The 19152-nt window shown below is 38.7% G+C and overlaps 1 protein-coding gene across 1 annotated transcript; it reads left to right on the top strand.

Moving 5' to 3' along the window:
* The first annotated feature begins 689 nt into the window (after positions 1 to 689).
* aff1 (AF4/FMR2 family, member 1) lies at positions 690 to 19014 on the top strand. Its single transcript, XM_044011896.1, has 19 exons — positions 690 to 1102; positions 5046 to 5166; positions 5450 to 6286; positions 8239 to 8280; positions 9462 to 9548; positions 10185 to 10218; positions 11474 to 11504; positions 11855 to 11996; positions 12099 to 13073; positions 13158 to 13243; positions 13337 to 13550; positions 13773 to 13867; positions 14097 to 14160; positions 14287 to 14423; positions 14556 to 14627; positions 15451 to 15544; positions 15636 to 15679; positions 15765 to 16003; positions 16266 to 19014. The coding sequence occupies exons 1-19, from the start codon at positions 1050 to 1052 to the stop codon at positions 16388 to 16390; spliced, it is 3492 nt and encodes a 1163-aa protein (XP_043867831.1). The 5' UTR covers positions 690 to 1049; the 3' UTR covers positions 16391 to 19014.
* Positions 19015 to 19152: the final 138 nt, after the last annotated feature.

Below are 19152 nucleotides of genomic sequence, written 5' to 3'. Positions count from 1 at the left end.
ACCTACCACGTTTTCATTCAAATTTGATTTTCAACTGTCAATCTTTGCAAAGAAAAGTTATGGAATAAAGTACACATGAAATGTTTATTCTAAGGCTATGAAAACCAGATTCTTTTGTTTAAAATAGATTATACACTGATACAAACATACTTTTACTGATTGCATGTCCAATTGAATGCAGTGTGTTCAAATGACTGGTTCCTCTTCCCCTTTTCTTCACTAAAGGTGTGCCACAGGTTTCGGTCTTAGGACCCATTTTATTCTCCATTTATATCAACATATGATAGTTTGTCAAATGCCTTCTGTCATTTTATGCTGCTGACACCTTCATTTATTGCTGTTCTCATCTGATTTCACATGCTTTCAAAATTGTCTCTATTTGTTAAGTTTTTTTTATTATAACTTTAATATATTAGCAGGCTGTAAGAAACTGAACTGACCACAGCAGAGTAAAAGAGGGAAGGATTTTTTTTTTTTAAATGTCATTAATAGCTTTTTTGTTATTTGAGTTGTTTTAAACTGTAGCTTTCGATTGTTCATGCCTCTTTCACGTGATGAGGTTTTTCCTCAGCATGAACATTTTTAGCATGACACAGCCAAAGCGTTTAATCAGGAGGTGTCACTCCTAACAGTAGAAACATGCAGTATGTAAACACAGATGACTGTACCATGTCTGTCACGCAGGGGTAGTGCTGTAAAGTTTGGCCGAACTATTGCGAGGGAGAAATAACGGTGATTGTGACAGGTTTTGGTTGAGTCGTTTGTCATATTCGTGCTGTCACTGGTGACAGAAGTGACTTGGAAGGTTTTTCTGACAAGTTTGTGCTGCATTGAGCGTATAAATCTGCGCTTGGTCCCCGAGTGGCTGAATTGAGTAGAACAATCCAGCAGAAGGCAGCGAGTGGACGAGGCGACCCAAACACGCACGGTTAGCAGACAAATATCAAACAACCACGGCCTGACAGTGGTTTGAATGAAGTAATTATCTTCAGCGCTTCAACAATGTGACCGAGTGAGGGGAGCTGCTCCGTGAGGACTGTCAGAAACACATGACAGCCAACTTTGGCTGCCGCGACAGGCGCACTATGGCATCTCAGCCAAGGTAGGCAGCAGACTCAGCCGCAGCTAGCTGCTAACAGCGGGACGCTAGCTGCTTTCCAGTCCGTGGTTAGCATTAATTATCCAGGTATGGTTAGCCTGCACACGAGCGTGACAGCGACTCGGAGTGAATTTTATAGTTTGAAACTCTGTGAAAGTAAGAGAAGTAAAAGGGAAGTCTGGGTGTGGTGAGTTTTAGTGTTGTGGTTTGATAAGCAGTGCGAGGAAGAGGTGGAATCAGCTGGAAAGAGCAGGCTGGTGTGTTTTTTGTTTTTTTTTTCTCTCTCTCTTTTAACCAGCGCTTAGTATGAGCTGATCTGTTTACACCAGCAACTCTGAGCAAATCAATCAGCTATTCTGAGTAAATACATTTTTACACAGTCAATTTCAAACCACGCTGGGTTCTGTGAAGCAGTGTTTCTTTGATTTAGTTGGACTACAGAGGGACTCGGGACATTTCCTACATTTAACTCCATATTTATGACAAATGACTAGGGCTGCTTGCATGTTATAAAGGTAAGATAAAATAAAAATCGGATTATTTTTAATTCGTCCCACGATAATTATATATATATATATTTAAAAAAATATGTAAACAAAATTGAGTAACTTAAAAATAGGACATGATGTACAATATGAACAGTGTGAAACGTATTATGTAAACATGCTGTGGTGTTGTTGTCGAATAGATGGTATACTTTACCTTAAAATAAATAAATAAAATAACATTGAACCATACAGTGACTAGGCTATGCCTGGGGGAAATATAAATGCATTGTAAATTGTAAAACAATATGGTTTTAACCTTAATGCTACCTTAAAACATTGTCTGCAACTTTAAAGAAAAAAACAAAAAACATATAACTGAGAACAAAGATAAATTCTAGACAAATGCATGCATGATCGTTTAAATCCAACAGCACTGTTTCTCCTTGCAGTTGTGAAACTAATCCTTTTCTCATATCTGCACACCCAGTTGTTGTATGAAGGGTTTGGGTGAGAAAATGGTCAAATAAACAAACAGAAACAGAAACGGTTAGCCACCTCTATGGTAAGTTATTGGCCAAGCAAAACACAAGCCCAAGGAACAATCAACCACAATCATTGCAGTTCAAATAGTCTTTGTTTATATAACGACATGTAAATTGCGCTTATTGATACTGCAATAATGGTACATTTTTTTATATTTTGCGCAGCCCTACAAATTACCCATAAAATGCAGGACACATTTCTCTCTATCTTTCATTGTTAGTCTGCAATTATTTATTTATGTAATAGCAGGCGCAGAGGGAAAATAATTTATTGCAATATATATAATTTTTTTTTTTTTTTAGTTGAGATATTTCTACCAGCTGTGCTGTGTCCTAAAAAAACAATTTATTTTCTACTGATCCAATTGTATTTATTTTATTGTTATCAGGGGCAGTTGAATGTGGCAGTTAGACATAGAAAATATTCTGTTGTATAAGTTATGTACCACTATTCCATTCAGTTTTGATTTTGGATTTATGGGTTATTGTCTCTAGTAAATTGACCATCATTCAGTTTTCGTTTGAGGAGGAAAGAGTATCACAATTATCAACTCTTTTCAATCACAATAAATCAGAATTGCAAATCAAGTTGGCACCCCAAAATTGTAATACGGTCTCAGCCCAAATATTATGATTTACAAATGTAGTTGTAGCCAATGACTGTTTTCAGAATGCAATAATTAATAATATTCATTTCCCATCTGCTCATGATATGAGCAAGTGCAGAACTAAATACCTGCACTGTGTGCAAACTATTAGTTGCTTGTGACCTGGTGACCTGTTGGAACACCATGTGGTAACCTGTCCACAAATTTGACCTGTTGGAACACCATGTGGTAACCTGTCCACAAATTTGACCAATGGGTGCTATTTTTACTCATAAAAAAGTAGAGTTATCTCTGCCTTTTAATGAAAAACACTAAAATCACTGTTACAGCAGGTTGAATAGAAAATAGTTGGCACCAAATGAAGGCACAATCTGTCACATTTTATTTCTCTGTCTGCCGTGGGCCTCAAAACTCTTTTCATTGTCTACATAATCATTACCTCACCTTCTTTCTGCTGCTCTCCTCTTTCTTTGCATTTTCTACACTGTGTGGCTTTTGTTTGTTGGATTGCTTTGAAGAACAATATCCTTTAAAGATCTCAGTTTCTTGTTATTGAATTAGTGCATTTGACACAAAATGTATTTTGCTAACAGCAGATTCTTGAACTTGAGTTTCCTGTGGCTTCTTTTCATCTGTTGAGGCTTCTTTAAATTTGAATGCCAAATGTGTAAAGCATGTTATGGATGGATGTGCTTCTGATTGGGTCAATGCTCTGCTCTGCGTCCTCAGATTCTGCAGTTCCTCTTGCAGCTTCGAATTTCACTGTGTAACAAGTGTTGTTTTTGTTTCTTGAAAATACTTTTCTGGACATTAAACACCTGGCAAACATGCAGGAATACTTTTTTTTCTACTTTTTCTATTTCCCCTCTGCTCGATTTTGTTTGGTTCATTATATCAACATAGAAACTAATGTTTCTACAGTGAATTTTGCAGGAGGCAGGTTAATATGTTATTGTGGAGTTTCAGTCAGTGACATGGCAAACTGTGTTGCTCTTAATAGCTGAGATGGTCAATAAAGTCATTGACCTCCTTTTTGTTTTGAGCATTAAAAATGCATTAAATTACATTTTGTGGTATGAAAATGTTATGATGGCCTAATGCAGCAAATACAGTAATAATTTGTTGTGCAGATATAACAACAGCTCCCAACAGTTAACGTGTCGTGATCTAACTAATTGTTCTGTAGATCTAACTTATTGTACAACAATTATAGGTTATATATATGTTGTTAATTATTAAATTAAAATCCTGATTGGGGGCAGTTAAATAATAGCCGAAATCCTGAACCACTGTTGATCTCGGGTGTTGTTTCTCCCAATTTCTAAATTCTGATTTTTCTGTGTTCTTTTGCATCTTATCGTCATCAACCCAACCTTTTTGTGTTTGTTTTGGAGGACTTGCCTGTGAGGTTAATGCTGATGCAGTAAGCTACTTAACTCGAAGGTATTATCAAGGATCTGTGACCTTATGATATCCTAGTAGTTTGTCCAGTCTCTCTGCTACTATAATGAGTGAGTACCCATCTGTTTGGCTTGGTCCCAAATCTGCATTTGCTAGACTTGTTGCCATGGAAGCATCCCATTGGGGTTGCAGCCGGTGAACATGATCAACACTTAGTAGAAATGTTTTTCTATTTTTCTGCCAAAATGAAGTGTTGAGTTCAGTTTAGTATATTTAAAGTATGAAACACAGCCCTGAGCCTATGATGTCTGATGTTCCACAATATAATTTACTAGAGTAAACTATTTTATTTATTTTTTTACCTTTTTGGCATCATATCAGTACAAGTGATCATAATTATCCATTTGATGCATGTTTGGGTGCTTGGCATCTTTAGGGAGTAGAGAGAACAGATGTTGCAGTCAATCCTCATGGCATCTGTAAGTGTAATTGCACTTGAGTGTAGATATGATGGACACCTTCTTTTCCCATTAGACTCTGCTGCTCTGCCCCTCAAGTCAAGAGGTGTGTCTACTTATTTGCTCTCTTTAAAGTTTTGGCAGTCTTCAGTGGAGACTGATTTTATTGTGAGGATCATTCACTTTCATCATTCTGGGTTAGGGTTATAGGTGTGTAAAAATCTAAAAAATATTCAGGCTGCACTGTGATCTTAGCCACAGAGCACTGCCGTGTTTTGTGTTTTTTTTTTTATCTTAAGAAAATGATCAGGTTTCTATTTTAATATTTTTGGCACCTACTGAATCATCACCTCCAGGATATAACTCGAGGTTGTATGGATTAAATTGAAATGATAAATTGCAAATGCAGGTATAATTAAAGGAGTTTTTTTCTTTGTAATGTTGTACAGTGTATACAATGAAGAAAGAAACCTTCTTCGCCTCCGAGCATGGGAACAGAGGAACCAAGACTCCAACCAAGCCAAAGAACTCAACCCTGAGAACGTGCCACTGTTTGGGCAACCATACAAGGTAAATACATTTTTTTTGGACCTGAAAAGTTATACATTTCTGCATTTTAGTACAATATGTAAGGAACAATTTAAAGTTTTTTTTTAGTTTTGTGATTGTACATTTACAGAGTTCCAATTCAGAAAATGTCAATAGAACTGTAAACATGAAGGGGGAAGAAAGTTTTGGTGCTCATAATTAGATAGTATAAAAACACTATATAAAACAATATTACAATCAGACAAATGGTTGTCAGATAGGTGAGACATTATTTTATCTTAATGTTTACCCCGTCTTTTTGTAGACAAACAAAGGGGATGAACTTTCCAATCGAATCCAGAGGATGCTTGGCAGTTATGAAGATGTGAACTATTCATGTCCCCTCACCATCGAGCCTTTACCCATTCCTAGTTTTGTAACCATCTCACAGTCTGATCAGGGTCAGCCAAGTATAGATAAATCAGCAGATGCTCCATTCCACAACCACATCCATTACATCGATCAGAGAAAACCCTCAAGGAGCAGTTTCTCCTCTCAGCCCACAATGATGTCTGCTGCCTCTTCTCCGAACCAACATGGACATTCATCCACTCTGTCCAATATTTCCTTGACTCAGAGTGAGGGCAGGCAGTCTGGAAACCCAGCGCATCAACAAAAGAAGAATGAAGCCCTCTCAGATGTCAGTGAGCGTGTCAGCCTTACTCAGGAGACATCTGCTCAGTCTCCTGATGATAAGCTCCAGCCGTTCCTACATTCCAGTTACCATAATGACAATAACTTGGACACTAAGGACACCTTTGATAAGCATCAGGAGTCCACGGATCACCTCTCGGAGTCTACCAGCACCATGGATGTTTCCACAGTGAACATTAAGCTGTCTCCTAAAGATGTGCCTGTGACTCTAACCACCAAGGCTAGCACTTTGCCCTCCCAGACCTTTCCTCCACTCCTGCCGTCTAAACAGCCCAGCGTAGTCATGACCCAGAAGCCAACAGCCTATGTGCGGCCAATGGATGGGCAAGATCAGGTGGTCAGTGATTCACCTGAACTGAAGCCTTCACCAGAGCCATATGTACCACTACCAGAGTCAATCTCCAAATCTAACCTGGGAAAAAAGAAGATATTGCCACAATTACTGGAGGTGAGTGTATCATCTTAATCCTCATACCAGTAGCAGTATATCATGTGCTTTAAAACTATAAAAATGAGTGTAAAATTAAACAACAATAGCCACAGATGATTTGAGAATAAAATGTTTTAAAAGTGGGTTGTATTTCGAACACCTAGGCATATTCTGCAAGCTTTGATGGTGGTTCCTATGTTTCGTCTTGATAAACTAATTTATCTACCTTAGATTTGATTTTATTGATCTCAAATCAAGGAAAGTCGCTTCAATCCTATATGTTGAATGGAAGCTCTTTAAAGTCATGCATAAGATTTCAAATGTAAGTGTACATTTGAATTGTCATATGTATCATTTTCTGCACGTTATATGTGAATATTTATTCTTTTTGAATAATATGATTTCACTGTAAACTTAGCTATTCAGTAAAATGCATATTGTGGTGTACTGCACTTGGTGGCGATGCATAATGTACTAGTGAACGTCTTGTGTGGTGCTTTCAGGGACTGTGGAGGAGGTGATAGGACAAGGGAAGTCCTTGTGTTTATTTCTCAGCACTCATGTCTAGGATTTGAAGATGATGTCCTTGTGTTTTTGCTGAGCTCAGAATGTTCTCAGAAATATCAACGTTTTGATGTTTCTGCTTGAGCATTCAAGCATTTTAAAACAAAAAAACAAAAAAAACCTTGGATTGTTGGGTTCAGAGAATTTGGCTAAACTCCAATTCAGCTTTGTTCATCTGGTCAAATGTAAACACACACTCACATGCGCACACATGCAACCCTTGCACCTGCAGCTCTCTGCACCTCCCCCTAACCCTCCTGCAGCAGGACGGCAGGGTTGAATGTGCTGTTGTTTTCACTGCTGGGACTAATCCAGTGCAGGATAGCTAAGCAGTGAGTCACTCTTCTAATGCTCACCGACTCTACACTCCTGAGTTCAAGTCCACATCTGCACCAGGTCATACAGTGTGTTGGAACTTATTTTGGGGAGACAGTGCATAACAGGGAGAAGTATTGTGTTGTTACTGGTCGATGTAAAGGTGTCATGGGTCAGAGAGCAGACTTCCTTGTGCAAACACAGTAGAGACAATATCAATTCAGACATTTAGCTCAAAGTTGGGCTATAGTGATTAGGGAAAATGTTGAGTGACATTGGGCAGAATGTGTTATGTGCTCTGATATCAGTGCGTTGTTTCCTGTTATTATGACATTTCCTTTCGTGCATTTTTGAACACGCAGTCTTATGATTTACTCATGCTCATTGCATCGTGCGAGACGCGAGGTGTTCGCCATTTATGTTTGTGTGCGAGTGTATGTGACCTCAGCTGCTTCCAATTCTTTCACCTCTGGCCTCAGCAGAACAATAAACGAGCTTTGTCACCAACTTACATAACTACTCTGGGGGCCCATTCACTCTGACCTTATCTCAAACATTGTTGATTCTGAAGGAAAAACTGAAAGAAAGGTCTGAAAACAAACTGAAATGCTGAAATCACTGTTGACTCTTTCACTCACACACTGTTTATCTGATGTTGGGGATTGTCCTTAGTTTCTGCCTGATATGTAGTATTGCACTCCATGTCCACTGCAGTTAGACATGTAGTGTGTATGACTGCGTTATAGCCACAGATGTTTCTAATGTTTTGTCTTTTACATTTTATTAAGGTTGTTGTACGTTAATCCACGTCTTTGGGCTTTTTTTCCACTGCTTTCAAGCCTTTAACATCAAAGTGAAACGCAATCATTTTAATTTGCCAGAAAAACACAAGTCAGCTGAACAGATGATGCTAATCTGGTTTTACTGTTATATGTTCCCTGCAAATTTTACCCAGAGATGATTAGCCATATGGCAGGCGCTAAGCTAAAGGACAGTTTTTGGGATACAAGTCATTTTCAAGTATGTTTTAAAGGTGCATATGGGTTTTCTTAGTGATTTCAAAAACTTAATTATTCCTTTGCTTTTTACAGACGAGGGCAAATGAAGCGCTGTGTGTTGAGGACATCTTGCGGGTAGGTCCAGTAGTTAAAACTATTTTTTTGACACGACTGTATAATTACTTACTGTATACGTAGCCCACCCAAGTTAGATTTAAATGCATAGGTGCCTTTATTTGTTTGCCCTATTATCTGTATCCTCTGTTATGGTGTATTTACTCATATTTTGCCGGCCAAATATTACTAGTGCACAGATAATGAATCATACAAAAACATCTGAAGGGGAAATAAATGCATATACATAAAAAACATTCTAATAAAAGTAGGAAAAGGTTAAAAAATATATAGTGACCAATATTAAAAGTGTTCATTTAAATGCTAAATATGAGGTTCTCATATGGCTGCTTCTGGGTACATTTATGTACACTATATGCACCATGAACACATGCAGTCTCTGAACCTATAATGAAGGAATTACAAAAGTAATTGTCAATTACAAGTCCTATTTTTAAATCACAAATTTGGCTTGGATTTTTCCAAGTAAATATTCTAAATAATAAAACAAATGTAAATGGTGTGGACTTCATAGTTTATTTTATAACTGTTGGCAGTGATTTCTGCCAACAGTTATAAAAGCGACCTCTGTAACTCCCATTGAGACATTTGCATCTGGCAAGAAGTAGTTTGGTCCGCTCTTCCTGAGCAAACCGCTCTTGCTGCCTCAGGTTTGGAGGGTGCCTTCTCCTTCTCACCTTTCCATAGATGTTCAACAGGATTAACATCAGGACTGATGAGAGGATCCTTCCAAAATCATCCAGTGTTAATGAGGGCTTGTTGGGTGCCTTTTGTGTGTGTTTTGGGTCATTATACTATTTGAGGAACCATGAGCTGTCACTGAGATTGCGCTTTCTTACACTGGGCAGTATTTTTCCTCCCGCATACCTCGATAGTCTTGAGATTTTTATTGTGTCCTGCACAGATTCAAAGCACTCCATGCCAAATACAGCAAAGCAGCCTTGAAACATAAGCAAGCACCCTCCTTGTTCCACAATGTGTGTGAGCTGATGTGACGATGCGGAAGAATGTTCTCTACAGCTTTTCAACATAATTTTTTAAGCAAAGTGAAGTCCGACTTTAACATTTAAAGGAAGAATCAAACATTGTTTTCGTACACTACACATTTGTCCATGTCTGTAGTTGGCCAGTGCTTGTAGACTCTTAAACATGTGTCACACTTTCTTTATTACCTTTCACAGGAAATGACTCATGCATGGCCTCCTCTCCTGACGGCTATACACACACCAAGCATAGAAGAGCCATCCAAGTCCCTGTTTTCAGCCAAGGTAAGAGCAGAAGTATTAAGAATGACTGAAATCTAAATCTCTTTTGTGCTTATTACCCACATGTACATTGGAGGAGGGTTCTTTGTTGCACTAATCCTCCTCGACTACATGATTGGGGTCAGTTGAAGGTCAAAGAAAAAAATCCTAATGAAACAAAATTAAAGTAATTACTTACTGATGTTTGAAGCATTACAGTGGTCTACCCCCTTCTTAGATGATATACTGAGCCTGCACATGGTTCTCAGTGACCTTTTCCATGGTGGTCCCTCGGTGAACCTTACTCTAGTGTCAACATCGCATCAACAGGTCATCTGCTCAGGAAGTGTTCTGCATGAATTTGAATTGTCTTTGTAATCCGATGATATTTACATACTGGCATCTACTTTCTAACCTCAAAGTTAAAAATCTTAACTTCATGGTGGAGAAATCCTGGTTAAAACAAAATCACAGAAATGATCCAATGCACATATCAATACATAATTAACAGGCAGTAATTAGAAAGATTTATAAATTTTAGATTAATGTTCTTGCAATACCAACTGTGAACAGCACACTGGTTTAATGAGTAATGTAGTTGCAAATCCAAATCGGCAAACGTGTGACGCTTGTTTTTTGTTTGTTTTTCTCTCCTCACAGGAAGCAGAGCATGTCTCATCATGTCCATCACAAAGTGAGTAATGAGGGAAGAAAAGTACAAACCAGTGGGAAAACAAGGACAAACATGATGAATAGAAACAAAATTAAAAGAAAAAGACTAGGGAAACTGTACACTGGATATGAACATAGATGTAGATGTTTTTGGGCAGATTAATCTGTCATCATGAAACTCTCAAAAAGTGATAGGTTTGACTGATTTCTGAAAGTTGGTGTGACATAAATATCCTCTTTTAATATTCATGGTAGAGCAATTTCTTTATGATCTGCTTTGTCCTGTGCATCGCTCTTCCTCAAATGTATGTTTCCATGGAAACTTGCTCAACCAGTGTGCCCTATTCTATGAACTGACCACAAAATGCCAGAGGAGAATAAATAACCCTGCAATTTTATCTCAAATTAACCTCAGAGAAAGAGACAGCATTCAGCAAGGAGGAAGACTGAACCCTCACTGCTCTTTTCTGTTTGACTTTTATTGCGTCTGGCTTTGGTCACTTCTTTCAATCCACCACTGTCTGATAGAACTCATTCTCTTGTTCTGACGTTATCTTAATTATTCTAGAAATTAGTCAAAATAACGAATGACAGCCAGCTTTCAAACTACCTGCCAGAATAAAAATTACCAGTATAAACAGTGTATAATATAGTGTATACAGTGTATATATAACAATACTTGTTGGCCAGAAAAAAAAGTTGCTCTTCAAATCTTGTGTTTTGTTTATTCAGAGGTCACAGGAAGTCCAGTTTAACAGTCAGTCAATTCTATACTTTTACCTTCCAGTGACTAAATTTAGTTCATATCAAATGAGACTGTCTTCTTAACCAGGTGTTTTTGTTTGGCAAATCTTGCCAAAGTTTCTGTTGTTGCATCAGCTAAATAAAACATAACACTAAAAAATGGTGTGTGAACATGTTGGACAAAATCAACCTTTTGTAGCTCAATGTAAAGCACACAGCAGGGATAGAGTTACGGACAGTCTGAACAAAAATGTGTTTATGTCTTTACAGATCAAAGACTGTAAATTCACTGCTGTACACGTGTTCTCATATTGATTCAAGACAAGAAAGACTAGAAGAAAGTGCAGCAACAGTAGCATAATATTTGCTTGTGATGCTCTTGTACATTGTTTTCATTGTCTTCTACTACAGTGAGCATTTGCTTCTGTATCTGTGCCTGATCCACGTGAGATTTGAGTGACATGCACTTTGGTGGTTTCAGTTCTCTGTTTGCTTGTTGTCTGTATTCACCTCTGTGTCTCCTCTTCCTACAGATCCATCCCAGCTCAACCAGAAGAGCTCAACGTAAGTGACTCGGCTCTTCTGAAAGCCATTTTGTTTGCTGTAAATTCACAACAGGACACTAGATAAGCAACTGAACTTTGAGTTGCAGACACTGCTGATATTGTGCATATCTCAACCAAGTATTTATAATAACCTGTGTTTTACTAACACAATTGGACAATGGAAAATGTCAAATATTAAAATATTTTTTAATGGTCATATAAAAAAAACCCACCAACATTACTCTCACTTATTCTTTTGTATATAGCACTTGGCAAATATGGTTTTCCAGCAAATCCTGGGCATGCAGCATGCAGGCAGAAATGTTAAGTTATCTATAATGAGTGGTTTTGTGGTTTTCTGTATTGTAGCTCATTTGAAGCGGCACATTCCAGTGGGGTAGAATCCGCCAGCTCCAGCGACTCCGAGAGTAGCTCAAGATCAGAGTCGGACAGTGAAGGCACCACAGGGGAGCCACATGGACCTCCAGACAGCAGCTCAGTAAAAACTGAGGTAATTTGCTGTTTATCCATTTGTATATTTTTTTTTTTCCATAATCATCAAAGATCATGAGGTCCTTTAGCTCTTTAATTGCAATGTTTGTTTTTTTCATAGCCTGATGCTCCAGCAGTAAGCCATGGTGACTGGCAGTTGGGGAACTGGATCAGGTCCAACCAGCCGAACTCGAGCACTGAAAGTCAAGGCAACACCCAGGTCTCTGAGAACAAACGGCTTGTGCCCAACCCCAAGCACTCCAGTGTGGACTCCTGCAGGGAGTCCAAGCTTCAGCTTCCTACTCGCCAAAAAGAGCCCAGTGACAACACAGACAAACTGCAGCAGTGCAGAGAAAGCCACCAGGACAACTGTTACCAGCAGAGTAGCCAAAAACTCCCTTCTCCTAACATCAGGAAAGTGTCACGCAAGACACAGGCATCAAAACCAGCAAAGGAAGGCTACACAGATCCCAGTGAAGCAGACTTTGGTGTTAAATGTGAGGAAACTGTTGTCACAAGAAACAAAGACCTGTGTTTCACTCATAGGCCCAAAGTCAAGACGAAAACAAAGCACTGCAAGAAAAGCAAGGACAGTGACACTAAAAAAGAAAGTAAAAGAGCTTCCAAACACACAGTTCTTGACAAGCGGAAGGTTAAATTAGAGCCTGATGACAAACTCAGCCTCGCCAGTCACTGTCCGTCTTGTGGTGTGCAATATCCTAACCCCTGCTCCTGCCCCACCAAGAGTCCTGCTCAGCCTGTCCACTTGTCTTCTGACCAGCCAGTGAAAATCAGTAGTAGCAAACCCAAAGCAGAGACCACCTGCCAGGGGGCCTCCAAGAAACCTCACAAAACAACCCACAAGCGCTCAGAGATCAAAAAGGTCAAAGGTCCTCAGGTTCTCCTCAAGGCTCCTCAATCTTTGCTGGTGAAGATTGATTTAAGTCTGCTCTCAAGGGTCCCTCAGACATCAGGCACCCGTCAGGAGACGTCCAGCAATGCAAAGAGATCAGCACTGGTTATAGAGCCAGATGAAAGAGCCGGCAGTGGTGCTTCTATGACACATAAACCTTGCAAAAAAAGCAAAGCTTCAAATGTAAGAAATCTGACAGTCCAGGGCAGCATTTGGTTACATTATCAAAGTCCTTTGTTATTATTGTTACGTGTGTTTATCTTCTAGGTTGAGGTGGACAAAAAAACTCCCAGGAAGAAACGGCGACTGGAAAACAACAATACCTCATCGGCTCATGTTTTAGTCAAAGCGGAGTAAGTCCCTGTAACCAGAGACGACCAATAATATGTACTGTATTTACAAACCAGTGTATTCCGGGTATACAAGCTCTCTGATCTTGTCTGCAGACGTTCCAGCAATCCAGAAAAGGAGCAGGAGAAAAAGAAGGCAAAAAAGAACCCAGTGTCTCTGCCAGTCAAAGAAACAGCAAAAGAATCAAAGTTAAACAAACGCTGCTCTTCCGAGACACAGGACTCCTGTAAGAAGAAAGTGAAGAGCAAGGACTCCTGCAAGCACAAGCAGAGAAGTGTAAAACAGACAGAGCAGCCACACTCTGAAAAGGTAAAAGGTCAAGACATGAACATCAGGTCACTGCTGGTATCTGTAAATGACTCACAACATCATTTTATGTATCTATAACTACATCTTTAATAAAAGGCTGGAAAGAAATTATGCAAATGTATTTGGTGAACCAAAGAACTCCAGAATGACCAATGTCATGTAGCGCATTTTTAGGGACCATTGCTTGTGAAAAACAAGTTTCTGTTTATGCACTTCTTTCAGAAGCCTCCAAAGAGCTGCCTCGACATTCCGTCATCATCTTCTCAATCCAACAAGGACGTATTGATCAACAGGCCCATGCTCAGGTTTGAGGACAGGTAACAGGAGCTGGGCTATTGAAAGGACATTTTTAAATATATATATACATATATGTGTGTATATACATATATATATATATATATATATGTGTGTGTATATATATATATATATATATATATATATAGCCACACAAGTCGTGCTTTTTCAAGAACTGACTTGAAGAACTGTTTTTTATTTAGAACCGTGTACGTGCATTTACAGTTTGCATTCTGCTGTTTTGTCTTGTAGGCACCATCCAGTGAAGCATTACATAAAGGAGGCCAAAAGACTGAAGCACAGAGCAGATGCAGAGGTACATTTCTCGTTATAATTGTATAATTGTCAGTTACGAATGCATTATCCAAAATATCCCGCGATCTAAACAGGCCTTCAATTAAATAGCATCCCGTGTGTTTTGTTTGATGCTCCCGCTCCGCAGTCTGATAAGCTCAGCAAAGCCTTCAACTATCTGGATGCAGCCATGTTCTTTGTCGAGAGTGGCATCGCCATGGAAAAGGATCCCCAGATATCAATGTCCTCGTACACCATGTTTGCCGAGACAGTCGATCTCCTCAAGTAAGAATCCACACTTTCGTCATTATTTACGTTGTCTAATGAATGTGCAAACTCACAGGAGTTCCTTAATGAACTATAACAGATTTTCATGGGTTTTTTACTGCAACATTTTTTTTTTTTTTACTCTCACAGGTTTGTGCTGAAACTTAGAAACTCAGTGGATCCATCGACTACACCCTCAGAAAAGGACTTTATAGTTTTATGGTAAGATGCAGATGATGCTGGTTTCTCTACAGACCAGAATGTCCATTGAGGTGCCATTAGCATTTCACCCTATTTTAGACTATTAACCATCTGTTATTAGCTCTTGTGTAAAATAGTAATTGGGCCGTGCACATTTAATGTCCCTAATGTTACAGAGAGATTGAAGTAGAGGTTATCAGGAGATCATCATGAAAGCTGTCGTATGTTCTGTACGACAGGTTAAATATGCTTGTTAGTGTATGAAAGTATCAGAATAGCATGGTCAGGATATAGAGTTAAATAAAGTGTGTTTTCTCAAACATACATTAATTACTTCAGTTGTTGACCGATTGGATTTAGGGTTTGTTTGTTTTTTTTCCCACCACATTTGAAAACATTTTATGTTTGGACACTGCTCACACGGCTCGTGTATGAATATGTCACAAATACAGAAAAGTAACGTCTCATTAACAAAATCATAGTTTGGGGTTTGAAATCCTTGAAAATACTTGAATTTTAGGTTTGGAAGTGCTTGAATGTTTGATAGTCCTTGAGAATGCTTGAAATACTGAGTACATTTATTTCACAACAATATAGCAAACTGACTGAGGCTGCCTGGACCTCACCTCTCTTTTGTGATTAAAAAAAAAAAAAGGAACCACAGCTTTGAGGTACTGGAAACTGAACATGGACATGGAAAAGTTGTATGCACAACAAACGCGTTTGGGATAGTTAAATTGAACATGTGGCTGACAGACTTGTTCATCAGTATGTTTTGTTTTTCTTTGTGAGTCGTGTGATTTGTACATCATTTAATGACATACTATACTTTTGTCTCTCGTAGTTTGAAGTGCCAGTCTCTCCTGCAGATGGCCATGTTTCGCCACAAACACAAAACTGCTTTAAAGTATTCAAAGACTCTCACTGATCATTTCTCTGTAAGTATTAACATATGCTTTCTGATGCCAGTGTGACTGTTATGTTGTTACACACGTGATAGTAGTTGTACTGAGGTCACTTTTCTTTCAGAATTCATCTCAAGCACCACACGATGCTCCCGTCAGCACAGCAAAGTAAGTCTGTTTCTGTTGCATTCACTGCATGAAGACATCTTATAGCCGTCTCTCTCTAATCCACCCGTCTGCACCGCCATCATAGAGCCGCAGTAACGCCGTCCCCGATGCCTGACTCACCGTCTCCAGCCAACATGACCAGCAGCTCAGGTCCAGGCTCCAACCACAGTGGTAGTGGGCTGGTTGTTGGTCCTGTCAGCAGCACAGTGGTCGTTCCACAGGCCATTGAACAGGTGGCATTCTCCTATGTCAACATCACCATGTTGTTCTTGAGCGCTCATGACATGTGGGAGCAGGCGGAGGCGCTGGTGCACAAAGGCAGCGGTAAGAACGGATAGAAAAGTGTGTTGGATGTTGAAACCTCTGCTTTTGGATGTGTAGCATTGACCACTGAATGTTTTATTATATTTTAAGAAGACACTTGCATGGATCACCTTAAATGTTTGAGTTGGCACAGCCTCAACTTAGAGTTTTGGATTATTATCAAGTACATAAGTGCTACATATGTTTATGTTTTAATAAAAAAAAAAAACATAAACTGTATTGATGTGTATGTTGTATTAAGACTTTTATCGTGTGGTCTCAGGTATGCTGTCAGTGCTGGACACAGTTCTGGGCCCGCTGAGTCTCACGTCGACCATGAATGCCATGGTCCGCTACACGAGACAGGGAGTCCACTGGCTGAGGCTGGACAGCCAAAAGGTAAAGTGACCAACAAACTGCTCCCCCTGCTGGACACCTGCAAAGCCTTCATGCTGCTTCTCCCTGCCTGTGCTTGACCATCATACTGACCTGAAACTGTCCCTCAGGCTCATTTCGTCTTTTGTTTTTTTTCTTCTTCTCAAAAGATGGACACAGATGTTCTCTCATGATTGTTTTTAAGGCTGGTTTTGGTATTTACCAGCAAAGGATATTACCACACTGACTTTTGCACTTGTTATTTATTTTTTCTCTCTCTCTCTCTCTCTCTCTCTCTGTGTCTGGCACTTTGTTGTAATCCACACATCTCATGTCTCCCTCTGTAGGTTAAATGTGCCTCTGTGTTCTTCTCTGAGCTGATGTCGTGGTAATATTGTCAAATCAGGGCTTTATTCAACAGTGACCTTAACTAAATTTAAATGGAAGTACATCAGATTTAACCAAAAGTGCCATTCAAGGGTGGTGGTGGTTGGTGGTGCCAGCACTGACATCTCAACGTTGTGACCATACCTTTGACTAAAGGCCGTACTCACACAACCTAATTGTAAACTAAAGGCACTTAAATCATTTTTATCACTTTATAGTTTTAAAGCATTTCCACTATTTCAATCTGAAGGAGCGCTTGATAACGAGATTCTTACTGATGTACGCGTCACAAGGTCTTAAGTATGAAGTAAGGACGAATCAAGTACAGCGTCGTATCACACCGGCTTACAGATTATTTGTTGTAGCTCATTCCTCGTTGCTATTTTCAGTTTTTTTCCAATCACTGTTGTCAGAAACACATTTCTTACACGTTTAAAAAAAACACAAAAAAACCCACTTAGTTTGTTCTTGAGACAAAATACATTATTTGCATTATTTATTTTGCAAATTATTGAGACATATTGAAATCCAATCCATGAGATGACAACGGAGCAGGAAGGCTCTTTTAATTTTAGGTCATTGTTTTTGTTTTAGGAAGAAATAAGTTCTCCATTCTTGTTTTGTGTCAGACTTCCTGAGGCGTGATAAAGCAGTGATTCATGTTGCTGATGTTGGTATTATTAATATTATTATTATGTTGGTATTATTACGGTTGACGGCTGCAGTTCAGGTCCGCAGCCTCTTTCTCGCTGTAAGAGCTGAAAAGAGTGACTTGTTTTTAAATCCTTGTCGTCCTGTTACAGTTTGCTCTTTCTGCCCTTTATTCATGAACAAATTGGAACAAATTGGTCTCCAGTGATTCTCCTCCTGTTCACGCTGACTCTGAAGAGTTCTCACAATCCTCTGTGGAAAATCGCATCCCGACGTCACGCCCTGAACATCTGAGACTTTAGCAGTGTTAGTGTAACAAACTAAGCGGGATATTATTTCATATTGGAGCCATATTGGTAACAACATCTAACTCTATATCTCTACATCTTGCTACACTAAAGACATGCTTTAAAAAAAGGAAAATTGACTGTGGTTTTTGTCGTATAAATGAAGCTTAAGGAAAACGTGTCTTTGCAGTCGGTACAAGCGGTGAAAGAGGACAATTACGGCGGCTAATAACCCTCTGGGTGTACATATGTTGGTATTCTTTTAAGACAGAATTGAAAAAAGACTTTGAATCCATCCTTTGACCACAGACGTGTCTTGCAACAACCAAAAAAAAGGGAATAATTTCAGATCCCTCACTTTATGTACTGGTATATAACGGTGGTTTTCATTGGCTGCGTCGATCAGTTTGTGTTACCTTTTGTGTAAAATGGAACTACCGTGATCATTTTACTGAAAAGAAAGTACAGTAATGTTTCCTTTTTATTTGTTTTTGCACTAGTTGAGCTGCTGTCCTTTGCTTTCCTCTAAACTTTCTTTAACATGTTGAATAAATGTTAAGGAGATTAAATAAATGGCCAACTGTAGCTTACTAAAAAAAAAAAAAAAAAGACACTTGTAAGTATTTGTAGAGAAAAACCCCTCTTTTATTACAACTTTGAATTCTAAGCAATAAAGCATGAGTTTTGTTAGTTAAAACATGGACATTGTTGTTGTATTGTCTTGATGACACACAAACATTATGAGCATGAAATTATGATTCGAGGATAAAAAAAAAAAACCCTGCAACATTGGTTTAGATTTGCGCGTTTAAATTTGTGCGGTTTTTTTTGGCCTGTTAATTCAATTGGTGTGTTGATGCAATAGCACACTGAAAAAGGGCTAAACTTTATTTACTCATGTTAAATGATCAAAATTCAATGTTTTTGAAGGAAGGAGCGAGTGTCCTGGTGCCACAGAACAAGGGATTATTTTTTACATACAGCTCATGGACAGGCTGCTATAGTATTGATCTTTACACCGCACACGAAGTGAAAATGAAAAATTAGGCATCTGACAGTCATAATAGTCCAATTTCACTTTTTTCTTTTTTTTGGGGGGTGTTGTCATTACAGCCTGTGGCTTTATTTTCATTATCATTGGGTGTTGGTGCTTTGTTGATGAATTACTCTGAATCAAGTTTACACTTATTGTCCCAATAATTTACTGGGGGGGTGATCAGGAAGCTTTTCGAAGGATGCTGTTTTTTTTTTGTTTTTTTTTCTTTCCTTTTGTGAAATGTGTAAAGAATTTGTGTTGCAGTGTACACGGATGAATAAACACTGGAAATGAAATCACTCTTTACTCTTACATTTTCTTTAAAGAAAACAGAAATGACATTAATTTAATGTTTGGTGACAGATGTCAGAATTACATGTACAACATTTTCTTAATTACTCTGACAATGAATTAAATGTAATGAAATGGCCATA

This window comes from Solea senegalensis, linkage group LG21, assembly GCF_019176455.1.
Source record: "Solea senegalensis isolate Sse05_10M linkage group LG21, IFAPA_SoseM_1, whole genome shotgun sequence".
In the NCBI taxonomy this organism is placed as follows: Eukaryota; Metazoa; Chordata; class Actinopteri; order Pleuronectiformes; family Soleidae; genus Solea; species Solea senegalensis.
Note: the sequence above shows the minus strand (reverse complement) of the source record. Positions and strands in the feature narration are given on the sequence as shown.